Source organism: Oncorhynchus clarkii, chromosome 17, assembly GCF_045791955.1.
Source record: "Oncorhynchus clarkii lewisi isolate Uvic-CL-2024 chromosome 17, UVic_Ocla_1.0, whole genome shotgun sequence".
Taxonomy (NCBI): domain Eukaryota; kingdom Metazoa; phylum Chordata; class Actinopteri; order Salmoniformes; family Salmonidae; genus Oncorhynchus; species Oncorhynchus clarkii.
In genome coordinates this window covers 1,823,008-1,836,398 of record NC_092163.1, presented here as the reverse complement: position 1 = coordinate 1,836,398, position 13,391 = coordinate 1,823,008, and the positions used below count along the sequence as shown (strand labels likewise).

The 13,391-nt window shown below is 50.6% G+C and overlaps 1 protein-coding gene across 1 annotated transcript in view; it reads right to left on the bottom strand.

Moving 5' to 3' along the window:
• Positions 1-7,356: 7,356 nt before the first annotated feature.
• Positions 7,357-13,391, bottom strand: part of LOC139369541 (homeobox protein unc-4 homolog) — a 6,128-nt gene continuing 93 nt past the window's right edge. The window contains exons 1-3 of the mRNA XM_071108786.1: positions 13,048-13,391; positions 12,097-12,272; positions 7,357-8,930 (exon numbers count right to left, since the gene is read on the bottom strand). The exon at positions 13,048-13,391 is cut by the window's right edge and continues 93 nt beyond it. Of these exons, the coding sequence (XP_070964887.1) occupies positions 7,692-8,930; positions 12,097-12,272; positions 13,048-13,309 (1,677 nt within the window). The 5' untranslated portion in view covers positions 13,310-13,391 and the 3' untranslated portion in view covers positions 7,357-7,691. The remainder of the gene's footprint in view (positions 8,931-12,096; positions 12,273-13,047) is intronic.

Below are 13,391 nucleotides of genomic sequence, written 5' to 3'. Positions count from 1 at the left end.
TCTCTCCTTCTCCTCTCCCTTTCTCTCTCTCTCCTCTCTCTCCCTCTCCTTAGCCTCTCTCCTTCTCCTCTCTCCCTTTCTCTCTCCTCTCTCTCTCTCTTTCCCTCCTGGGGCTGAGGGAGATGAGGGATGTTAGACGGTAGAAGACCTAGCTGCTAAATTAGCTACTTGATCCTGCGCTCATTGCCGCATACACATTCCCCTATTACCGCCGCGTCCCAAGCCGCCCCGCACCACGCCAAGACGCTTAATATTCTAGACATGGAGGGAGGCCTAGCGTCTAGAGCGGCAGATTTATCAAATGGGAAAATGGATGTCTGATGATCAGCTAAATTGAAAATCAGCGCGCGGGTGACAGGCCGACCTGACACCGCCGTAATTAGAAAGAAAAATGATGGCGTCCGGATGCATAATAGAGCAAAAACAATTTACGCTGCTCCTCTCTCTCTCTCTCTCTCTCTCTCTCTCTCTCTCTCTCTCTCTCTCTCTCTCTCTCTCTCTCTCTCTCTCTCTCTCTCTCTCTCTCTCTCTCTCTCTCTCTCTCTCTCTCTCTCTCTCTCTCTCTCTCTCTCTCTCTCTCTCTCTCTCTCTCTCCCCCTCCCTCTCTCTCTGTCTCTCTCTCTGTCTCTCTCTCTCTCTCTCTCTCTGTCTCTCTCTCTCTCTCTCTCTCTTTCTCTCTCTCAACACCACCAATAATGAGTTCTCTGTCAAATTGACATTTTCTCCCGGTTGAAATTGAATTCATAAAGGATGATTCAAGCCATAGAGGGAGGGAAGGGCCAGGACAGAAGGAGGCCTGGTTATAGGGCATATTAGCCATGTCTTTGGGGCCTGTTCTGGGATGGAGGGAGGGGCAGGGGAAAGAGAGAGAGAGAGGTAGTGAGAGAGAGAGAGTGTGTGAGAGAGAGAGAGAGAGAGAGAGAGAGAGAGAGAGGTATTACCTAAGTCAATCATTAGTTCTACCTTCAGGACATGAATGTGCAGCCAGTGATACTCTTAACATTCTAACTGCAAATAAATTACACTCTCTCCCTCTCCCACACCCACCCCCACCACCTCCACCACCACCTCCTCCTCCTCCACCACCACAAGCCACCCCCACCACCTCCACCACCTCCCCCACCACAAGCCACCTCCACCACCACAAGCTACCTCCACCACCACCACCACCTCCTCCTCCACCACCACCACCTCCACCTCCACCTCAACCACCAACACCACCTCCACCTCCTCCTCTTCCATCACCTCCACCACAAGCCACCTCCTCCTCTTCCACCACCACCTCCTCCTCCACCTCCACCACCTCCACCACCATCACCTCCTCCACCACCACCTCCTCCACCTCCACCACCACCTCCATCTCCTCCACCTCCACCTCCACCTCCTCCACCACCAACTCCTCCTCCACCACCTCCACCTCCTCTTCCTCCTCCACCACCACCTCCTCCTCCTCCTCCACCACCACCACCTCCTCCTCCTCCACCACCACCACCTCCACCACCTCCACCTCCACCATCACCTCATCCACCTCCTCCACCTCCACCTCATCCACCTCCTCCACCTCCTCCACCACCACCTCCACCACCTCCACCACCTCCACCACCACCTCCACCATCACCTCATCCACCTCCTCCACCTCCACCACCTCCACCTCATCCACCTCCTCCACCTCCTCCACCACCACCTCCACCACCTCCACCACCTCCACCTCCACCACCATCACCTCATCCACCTCCTCCACCACCACCTCCACCACCTCCTCCACATCCACCTCCACCACCACCTCCACCATCACCTCATCCACCTCCTCCACCTCCACCACCACCACCACCTCCACCACCACCTCCACCTCCTCCACCATAATCCCAGACTCTCCACCAGACAGACAGCACCAGACCTATCTGAGAACTTGGGGAGAGAAAGTAGGGGACTGGGGAGGGATTGAGACCGGGGGGGGGTTGGGATATTTTTAATTAATCGCTGTTCCAGAAACTAACCGATTATATTTTATGAATCATTTTCCAAACAGAATATAAATACACATTTCACAGTGAGCACCAGGAATGAAGGATTATCAGGATTGTTTGGGGTGGAACGGGACGTTTCCTCAGGCCAGGGTGGAACGGGACGTTTCCTCAGGCCAGGGTGGAACGGGACGTTTCCTCAGGCCAGGGTGGAACGTAAGGTCCTAAATAATAATGTTATTAGCTTGTATTGATTCCGCTCTCTGAGAATTAGACTGAGGGTGAGGAGGAGGGGGAGGAGGAGGAGGGTGAGGAGGAGGGGGAGGAGGAGGAGGAGGAGGAGGAGGAGGAGGGTGAGGAGGAAGGAGTATACTAGTAATGCATCACAGTCCTTCTTTCCTCTCTCCCCCCTCCTTCATTCTTTCTCTCTCTATCTTTCTCCTCTCCCCTTCCTTCCTTCCTTCCTTCCTTCCTTCCTTCCTTCCTTCCAACTCTCTATATTTCCCCTCTCCCCCTCCTTACTTCTCTCCCTCTCTCTCTCTCCTTTCTCTCTTCCTCTCTCTCTCTCTCTCTCTCTCTCTCTCTCTCTTTCTTTCTCTTCTCCTCTCTCTATCCCATCTTCGTCCGTGTCCTCTCCTCCCCCTCGTCTGTCTGTCTAATTATTTCTCCTATAAGCCAGGCTTCCTACAGAGCAAATAGCAGAGTCACTGGGTGAAAATTATGTAAATATTATTAAAGCGACTCGGGCGGGAAAATTCATTTGCGCCGGCGTGCCGAGGCCCCCTGTCTGTCTGTCTGTCTGTCTGTCCGGCGTGCCGAGGCCCCCTGTCTGTCTGTCTGTCTGTCTGTCCGGCGTGCCGAGGCCCCCTGTCTGTCTGTCTGTCTGTCCGGCGTGCCGAGGCCCCCTGTCTGTCTGTCTGTCTGTCCGGCGTGCCGAGGCCCCCTGTCTGTCTGTCTGTCTGTCTGTCCGGCGTGCCGAGGCCCCCTGTCTGTCTGTCTGTCTGTCTGTCTGTCTGTCCGGCGTGCCGAGGCCCCCTGTCTGTCTGTCTGTCTGTCTGTCCGGCGTGCCGAGGCCCCCTGTCTGTCTGTCTGTCTGTCTGTCTGTCCGGCGTGCCGAGGCCCCCTGTCTGTCTGTCTGTCTGTCTGTCCGGCGTGCCGAGGCCCCCTGTTTGTCTGTCTGTCTGTCTGTCTGTCTGTCTGTCTGTCCGGCGTGCCGAGGCACCCTGTCTGTCTGTCTGTCTGTCTGTCTGTCTGTCTGTCCGGCGTGCCGAGGCCCCCTGTCTGTCTGTCTGTCTGTCTGTCTGTCCGGCGTGCCGAGGCCCCCTGTCTGTCTGTCTGTCTGTCTGTCTGTCCGGCGTGCCGAGGCCCCCTGTCTGTCTGTCTGACTGTCTGTCTGTCCGGCGTGCCGATGCCCCCTGTCTGTCTGTCTGTCTGTCTGTCCAGTGTGCCGAGGCCCCCTGTCTGTCTGTCTGTCTGTCTGTCCGGCGTGCCGAGGCCCCCTGTCTGTCTGTCTGTCCGGCGTGCCGAGGCCCCCTGTCTGTCTGTCTGTCTGTCTGTCTGTCCGGCGTGCCGATGCCCCCTGTCTGTCTGTCTGTCTGTCTGTCCGGCGTGCCGAGGCCCCCTGTCTGTCTGTCTGTCTGTCTGTCCGGCGTGCCGAGGCCCCCTGTCTGTCTGTCTGTCTGTCTGTCCGGCGTGCCGAGGCCCCCTGTTTGTCTGTCTGTCTGTCTGTCTGTCTGTCTGTCTGTCCGGCGTGCCGAGGCCCCCTGTCTGTCTGTCCGAGGCCCCCTGTCTGTCTGTCTGTCTGTTCGGCGTGCCGAGGCCCCCTGTCTGTCTGTCTGTCTGTCCGGCGTGCCGAGGCCCCCTGTCTGTCTGTCTGTCTGTCCGGCGTGCCGAGGCCAACTGTCTGTCTGTCTGCCTGTCTGTCTGTCCGGCGTGCCGAGGCCCCCTGTTTGTCTGTCTGTCTGTCTGTCTGTCTGTCTGTCTGTCCGGCGTGCCGAGGCCCCCTGTCTGTCTGTCTGTCTGTCTGTCTGTCCGGCGTGCCGAGGCCCCCTGTCTGTCTGTCTGTCTGTCTGTCCGGCGTGCCGAGGCCCCCTGTCTGTCTGTCTGACTGTCTGTCTGTCCGGCGTGCCGATGCCCCCTGTCTGTCTGTCTGTCTGTCTGTCCGGCGTGCCGAGGCCCCCTGTCTGTCTGTCTGTCTGTCTGTCTGTCCAGTGTGCCGAGGCCCCCTGTCTGTCTGTCTGTCTGTCTGTCCGGCGTGCCGAGGCCCCCTGTCTGTCTGTCTGTCTGTCCGGCGTGCCGAGGCCCCCTGTCTGTCTGTCTGTCTGTCTGTCTGTCCGGCGTGCCGATGCCCCCTGTCTGTCTGTCTGTCTGTCTGTCCGGCGTGCCGAGGCCCCCTGTCTGTCTGTCTGTCTGTCCGGCGTGCCGAGGCCCCCTGTCTGTCTGTCTGTCTGTCTGTCCGGCGTGCCGAGGCCCCCTGTTTGTCTGTCTGTCTGTCTGTCTGTCTGTCTGTCTGTCCGGCGTGCCGAGGCCCCCTGTCTGTCTGTCCGAGGCCCCCTGTCTGTCTGTCTGTCTGTCTGTTCGGCGTGCCGAGGCCCCCTGTCTGTCTGTCTGTCTGTCCGGCGTGCCGAGGCCCCCTGTCTGTCTGTCTGTCTGTCCGGCGTGCCGAGGCCAACTGTCTGTCTGTCTGCCTGTCTGTCTGTCTGTCTGTCCGGCGTGCCGAGGCCCCCTGTCTGTCTGTCTGTCCTTGAGGATTCTTTTCAATTTATTTGCAAATAAAGGTGCGAGCCTGATCGCGAGGGATGAAGGAAATTTAGCCTGCCAGTAAACAGTGCTTCTTCAGTACACACACTCCTCTATATACCCACACACCAGCCTGAATTAATGGTTTTAATAATTGGGATTTCACTTCCTGGGGAATTGGTGGCGTTTACACTTGACGAGCTAACGGGATAACACCATATATACCTCCTTCTACTCTCTTCTATACCTCTCTCTCTCCTCCCTCTCTCTGTCTACATTTCTCTCTCTCTCTCCCTCTCTCTCTACCTCTCTCCCTCTCTCTCTCTCTCCCTCTCTCTCCTCCCCTCTACAATATATTCTATACCTCTCTCCCTTTCTCTCCTCTCTCTCTCCTCTCTCTCTCCTCTCCTCTACAATATCTTCTCTACCTCTCTCTCTCTCTCTCTCCCTCTCTCTCTCTCCCTCTCTCTCCTCCCCTCTACAATATATTCTATACCTCTCTCCCTTTCTCTCCTCTCTCTCTCCTCTCTCTCCCCCTCTCCTCTACAATATCTTCAATACCTCTCTCTCTCCCCCTCTCCCCCTCTCTCTCCCTTCTCTCTCCCCCGTTCCCCCTCTCCCCTTCTCTCTCCCCTCCACAATATCTTCTATACCTCTCTCTCCACTCTCCTCCCTCTCTCCCCCTTTCTCCCCTTCTCCCTTCTCTCTCTCCCCCTCTCCCCCCTCTCCCCTTCTCTCTCCCCCCCACAATATCTTCTATACCTCTCTCTCCCCCAACTCCCTCTCTCCCCCTTTCTCCCCTTCTCCCTTCTCTCTCTCCCCCTCTCCCCCCTCTCCCCTTCGCTCTCCCCCCTTTCCCCCTCTCTCTTTCCCCTCTCCCTTTCTCCTCTACAATATATTAAATGCCTCTCTCTCTCTCCTACCCCCTACCCTCCCCCCTCTCCCCTTCACTCTCACCCTTAGGAATATCTTCTATACCAATCTCTCTCTCTCCCTTTCCCCCTCCCTCTCCTCCCCTTTCTCCTCTACAATATATTCTATACCTCCACCTCCCCTCCCCCTTTCTCCTCTACAATATCTTCTATACCCTTCTCTCTCTCTACTCCCTCTCTCATTCCTCTCTCCTCCCTTCTCTCCTCCCTTCTCTCCTCCCTTCTCTCCTCCCTTCTCTCCTCCCTTCTCTCCTACTCCCTCTCTCATTCCTCTCTCCTCCCTTCTCTCCTCCCTTCTCTCCTCCCTTCTCTCCTCCCTTCTCTCCTCCCTTCTCTCCTCCCTTCTCTCCTCCCTTCTCTCCTCCCTTCTCTCCTACTCCCTCTCTCATTCCTCTCTCCTCCCTTCTCTCCTCCCTTCTCTCCTACTCCCTCTCTCATTCCTCTCTCATTCCTCTCTCCTCCCTTCTCTCCTCCCTTCTCTCCTCCCTTCTCTCCTCCCTTCTCTCCTCCCTTCTCTCCTCCCTTCTCTCCTCCCTTCTCTCCTCCCTTCTCTCCTACTCCCTGACTTCACATCAGGTTCCAACTTCTGCACATATTTATTTTCTCTCTGTCTTTCTCTCTCCTTCTCTCCAGGGACCCGCGAGGCCCCATTAGAACAAATGGTGAGGGAAGGAAGCCCGCGTGGCCTGGCTTTTGTAAAGAGGCGCACGCCGCCGTGGCGCTGCCTGTCCTATTATGTGCGCGACACATGATCAATAGCGGGATAGCGCCACGACATCAATATAAGTGACAGAACAATGAGGGATATCATCGGACATCTATCTTAATATAGCCGCCTACAAGGGGCTGGAAGCCCAGCCGGGGAGGGAGAGATGGAGGGATGGGGGAGGGAGAAGGGGAGGGGATGGATCACATGAAAATTCCGCCCCACGAATCCCCATCTCCCTCCTCATCTCCTCCTGTCCAATATGCGCAGACACACACACATACACACAACTCCTCTCTCTCTCTCTCTCTCTCTCTCTTTCTCTCTCTCTCTCTCTCTCTCTCTCTTTTCTCTCTAACCCCTCTCTCTCTCTTTCTGTCTCTCCTCTCTCTCTCTACCCTCTCTCTCTCCTCTCTCTCTCCCCCCCCTCTCTCTCTCTCTCTCTCTCTCTCTTTCTCTCTCTGCAGCTGCCTGGGCTATTATTTTCCAATTTCAATTTGACACCCCTGCCTTTCATGCTAATTCTATTATTGTAGGGAGTTTATGTGATTTCATATCACTAGAAATCGCTCATGTATAATAACCCTTTGGGCTAAAAATCCAACCCAACCCCGGAAACCTGCGGTAGCCGGTGGGAAAATAATTACTTTCATATCAAAAGTCAGCAGGAGGCGCGAGGAGGCGAGGAGGCGAGGAGGCGCGGGGGCCTGCAGGGTCCTATAGCCCCCAGCCCATAACCTCATTTCGATGGGGGCCTTTCAAATGAATACCTTTGTTAAAGCACTAAACACAAAACAGCCAGTCGGACTTGACAAGAGAGAGAAGGGAGATGTATCCGCTATAAAAAACCCACAACAACAATAACCAAGCGCTAGCCCACCACCAACGGTCAGGCCAACACCAGTCTGATAATATCCCCCGTTATAATAAAGGCTGAAACACCGTTCTCCTGTCCCTGGTTCAATGGTCCTCTAAAACAACAGGGATTTCATTTAAAACTTTATTTATCAAAATGTTTACATTAATAAATATTTTTTATTTTTTTTATACTTTCTCAAAAGAAATGTACAAATGTTTGAGGATTTGTGTTGCTTTTCTGTGTTGAGATGTTTTGTATTTTTCTCCTTCTGAAGTGGACATGTCTATGACTTCCGTTTGGAAAGTAGTAGGCAACACATGGCCGTCTGAGTCTATCAGAGAATCTGTTCAACAACAAAAAATACAACAATAGAGTAGGTCTGTCTGATATGTTTTTAGAAGGTGTCTTGTAGCTTTGGGAATGTTTAGACGTCGTCTGTGGCTGAGCAGGGTCGGTTGGTAGTCTGTCTCTGTTTGTATAACGCACCAGCGTTAGTCCATGTCGACTTCGTCTCCATCTGTCCCGGGCTCCTCGTGCTCCGCCTGACTCTCTGGCTTGGCGCCAGAACACCGCAAGGGCTCCGGTGACGAGTCCTCTCTCGTGCCCTCCCCAGTGGGCTCACTCTGGCCGGCGTTAACGTCCGTTACTCGTGACGAACCCGGTCGGTCGTCAGCCTCGCGGCTACCGTCACTACCCGTGCTGGACTGAGTTGAACTGGTTCTCGTTAAAGTCGTTTGAACTGAAACAGAGCTCTGTGGTGGAGGGGAAACGGAGTCTGAACCGTCGTTGTTGTAACTTCCCTGCTGTGCCTCACTCCCGCTCCTGTCCACACAGTTACTAACATTATTGTGGTGGTGGTGATGAAGGGGTTTGTTTAGGCCCAAATGAGCCAGATAATGAGAGCTGGTATAACATGTAGATTCACTAGTCACACATCTCTGTCCCGGGTTCGGCCCGCTGCTGTTGTTGTTGTTGTTGTTGTTGTCCTGGCACAGCCCGGTTTTCAGGGCCGTCTGTGGGACAATGAAGCCCAGTGGCTGATGGGTAATGGGGTACAACAGGAAGTGACCCTTCCCTATCAGCGGCCTCTGATTGGACAGCGAGCTGAAGTCCAGCTGTGGTTTCCGGCGAGGTGTGGCGTCAGAGAGAAGGCTCTCCACGCTGAACGGGTTTAGTTTCTGGAGGCCCGAGGACCTGGAGGCGCCGAGTCCAGGACCGTGCGTGCTGCCCGGGGACACCTGCTGCTGGACCCCAGGTCCCGGTCCTATCTCCCCTGCGGTTCTTTGGTTGTTGTGGTGGTGGTGGTCGTGGTGCTGGTTCTGGAGGAGACCAAACCGGGGGCGTGTTTGAGTTTGTTCACAGCTGTCTGGTTCCGTTTGGGGGTGGTGGTGGTGTCCTCCTCCCGGTTCAGAATGAAGGCGGCTCCCGTTACAGTCGGATGAAGGCTGCTGCTCACTGTCGGTGATCTGTGACACGCCGCTGTCGCTGTCTGACCCGCCGGGTGTGTGGAAGAGGTCACCGGAGAGTAACTTGTTTTGAGACTTCAGCAGTTTACGCTCCTGTTTCCGTTTCTTTTTCTCTGCGCGCTCCAGCTCGCGACGCGCGATCTCCTCGGCGTCCATGGGTTCTCCACTGCACGTGGTCGGGTGGGAGTTGTGGGCCGGGCGCCCCGGGCCTTTCTTAGTGTTCTCTTTTTTCCTCCATTTAGCGCGCCGGTTCTGGAACCAAACCTACACACACACACACACACACACACAGACACAGACACACACACACACATTACACACACACACACACACACATTACACACACACACACACACACATTACACACACACACACATTACACACACACACACACATTACACACACACACACACACACACACATTACACACACACACACATTACACACACACACACACACACACACACACACACACACATACACACACACACACGCATACACACACACACACACATTACACACACACACACACACACACGCACACATTACACACACACACACACACACACATACACACACGCACACACGCACACATTACACACACACACACACACACATACACAAACACACACACACAAACATTACACACACACACACATTACACACACACACATTACACACACACACATTACACACACACACATTACACACACACACACACACATTACACACACACACACATATTACACACACACACACACACACACATTACACACACACACGAAGGGAGCCAAGAATGGGGAAATTGGTTTAGTTAATTTTCTGTGCATCATGTTGGGGTGAATCTCTCTCTGTCTCTCTCTCCTTTTCTCTCCAAAGTCATGTAAAACAAGGCCTCAGATTGAGTAGTGAAATGAATTACGGCTCAACTTGTTCCACCTACAAGCTAGAATAAAATGTTTGTTTTAATGAAATGTATTAATAGTTTTGTATTCGATAAAAGTATGAATAAACTGACGTAAAATGTATCTCAACCAATAATATTATGAAGATATTCGTGGCAAAAATAACAGCTTTAAATCGAAATATACCAAGAACACATCATTCTGAAATAGTGATTGTTATTATTATTATTGTTGTTGTTGCTGTTGTTGTTGTTGTTGTTGTTCTAAATGACAGACCAGAGGTGCCGTTTGTAGTATTTATAAATCCAACCGGATCATAACTAATTAACAGACTAGTCCATGTTGAGAAACACTGAGACCCCAAAGAAAACAAATATAAGTTAAGGGCCACCCCCCTTCTCTCCTTCTCTCCTTCTCTCCATCCCCTTCTCTCTCGCTCGTCTTCTCTCCCACCATCTCTCACCTAATTACGATTAAAACGCAGCTGAAGCCCTAACACAAACATACAATGCGGCCAATATATCCAATAACAGACGCCAGTCACCAAATAGGCCTCGTCTATATTACACACCGACACACACACACATCACAACTTCTCCTCCTATCCACAGATGCGCCCAGTCTAATTGTCAATCGAGAGTCAGTGTGATAGCTAATTCTCCCAATTACGTTTAATTCCACCGTAGATAATTCGGCCTATCCCTCTCAATTCATCCTGCCTCCGTCTCCCTGTCCCGCCCCCTCCCTCTACCACCGCTCGGAGAGCAGCTTTCCACCGCGGTGTGCCAGGGGGACCCGCCGCCTGTGAGCCCACACCGTCCGGCCTCACAGCGCACACGGGCCCGCATGTTCGGCGCTGATAACGCAGGGAGTTAGCGTTCAGATTGAGAAGTGGGCTACGTGTTTGTCACATAATGTGGTGCGTCGACGGAAACAACACGACAATAGCCGTGTTTCTTCTGAATTTGTCATGTTGGTGAATATCTCCGCGTGCAAGAACCTGCTGCCGATAAAGAAGCACTAAGCAGCTTGGGGGAATTATCATCTGTGGTTTAAAGGAGGCGAAATCCCCAAACAAGATACACACACACACACACACACACACCAGAGCCATGCTCGTTTAGTTTTACAAGGAAACACAACGACTAAACCAAAGCCCCCCAAAAACACCAAGCCAACAGCATTCCTGTCTGTCTACATTTCCACCAAGTTATACCTCAATTAGTAAACACATCAAATACGCACGTCACCGTTAAGCACACAAACAAATCTGAGCCTGGTGGGAAAATGAAAATGAAGTCGTTGATAATAGTGGGTTTTTTAAAAACTTTTGCATTGATATTGTGGAGGTGTCGTTTTTAGATCGGCCTAAAAAGTGTTGTTAAATAGAGAGAGAGTGAGTGCGTTTTGTGCAGCCTATAGATCTATCCTATAGGAATTAAGTAGTAGGCTATGTTATCGCTGGTCTACAGCTTTATTCGGTCCCGGACAGCCATGTCAATAAAGCCAGCTCACTATGGTATTAAAGGGGTCGGCTTCTCCTTATATCTGACGAGTAAAAATGTTGCCTAAAACTCCACACAGCCGGAGAGGTTTAAAGGTGGTGTTTTTACAGTACTTCCGTAAACAGATTGGTTATCCAATCATGAAAAAGCATGCTGGACAAATTAAGGGTTACTATTTTTTTTTTATCGGGAATATTTGTACTTGGTTAAAACTGTTTTTATAGATGATTTTTATAGATGATTTATTAATGAACATTTAGTTTGTTTTTTTTAATTATGGGATTACTATATTAGGTTAAAAATTGAACAAAACAATACTAATACTAATACAAATAATTTTAATATTTATAATAATGTAGGCCTATTTTATCTTCTAATTATCGTTAACAGCATAACACAAAATACAAATTGTCTTGATTTCAAAACAGAAATTGACATGAATTCACAGCCCACAAATTTAGCCTCCACAAATTCAAATAAACAAAGGAATCATATATTTTTTTTTAACAATTCACAATTTATCTTAACAATTAATATTTTTTAAATGCAAAAACAACCGTGATATATGAGATGTTATTATTATTATTATTACTATTATATATGTGTTATGGTTGAGAGATCAAATCCTGGTTCTGGTTCATTCAGTAAACGGAACTGTGTTTTTATGACCTCATAAATCAATACTGTATGTTAATGCATAATTCAATAGGTCTTTAATTGATGGGCCTATAATTGACAAATAGCTGTCTCACTAATATCTCACTATGGGGATTATTGATGAAACTGAACACACAGCTATAGACGCCTGGTTATTACACGCTTCAAACCAAACTGAGAAATTACTGCAACAATCCAATAATATTTTTTGTTCTCGCGCATAAAATACACGTTCGAAGAATATTCCTCAAGAACGTAGTATTACTTTTCAACAACAGAACATGGCATTGATAAGAAAGTGCAAGTAGAAATGTATTTTAATTAAATGTGTTTATATTTTTTTGGGGGGGGTTGTTTGTTTACCTGGACCCGGGACTCTACTAGGTCCAGCCGCAGCGCGAGCGCCTCCCGCATGAAGATATCCGGGTAGTGGCTCTCGTTAAAAGCTTTCTCCAGCTCCTCCAACTGCCAACCGGTGAAATTGGTCCGCGTGCGTCTCCGTTTGCAACCGGGGCTATCCTTATCTGGGTCCCCCGAATCTACACAGAAACGGTCAGAGAGAGAGAGAGAGAGAGGTGGTAGTGTCAACTGACGACATGTGGGCTCGGTAAACAAGTCAACGACAACAACAACAACCATCTCTCAGCTACATCAAGCCATCGTGAACTAAACGGTTCAGTAAATTGCTTGTTACACAAAGCATCGATTATAGTTCAGAGAAATGCTGAATGTGTGTTTTCTTCTGTTTTCTCCTGCTTGAGTTGCTGAAATATTACAGGCCACTACAGTGAGTTGGGATATAGGTCGCGTCCATATCCATCGGAGGGAGTCTAGTTGGAGTGTTGAGTCATATGGCTGTTCCGAAAATAACAAATGCATTTATTTGATATAACTTTATTATTTCTGAAAAAACACTAGCCATTTAAAAAATATATATATAATTCATCCATTTAAACAGCACAGCAGAACGGACTGTGTTTTGTTAGGAAATTAGCACTTGCTTCGCGTTGTTGTTTTTTTCTCATTCAATACTTGGTTGTAATTATGACATAATTAATCAAAAATCGATAATAAGATTTGATTTGAACATTACATTTCAGAGTTTATAAAATAGTCCAAAATAAAAACAAGAGTTGATTTTAAAAGCCCAACTAAATAACGGTTCTATGCAAAGCTTCACCATTAACAAGATGCCATATTTCCATGGAAACTAAAATCACTCTACGGCCAATAATATCAAACCAATATTTCCAGACGTGTATCACCCCTTTCTCTCTCTTTCCATCCCTTCCTCCGTCCATGCCTCCAACCTACCTGAGAGTTTGTACTGATTATCTCCGTTAATCCCGCAGCCAGAGGAAAGTAGAGGACCGGAGCCGTGTACCACCGAGGCCGAGCACGAGCCGTTCAGTAATCCGTCTATGGAGAAGGGTACGGTGGCCGCGGACTGTAGCTGGTGACCGGCGAGCTCGTAGACGTGGCGGTGTCCCAGGTGGTAGGGGAAACCAACACCGACCATTCCGCCCAGAGAGCCTCCGAACTGGGCGTGGGGGTGCTCGAGTATCCGGCTGTCCATGCTACTGGCCCGGACGGTGGAGGGGCCGAAGTGAGGCGTCTGACCGAGGGAGTGTGGGTGAACATGCAGAGCGAGGGGAAGG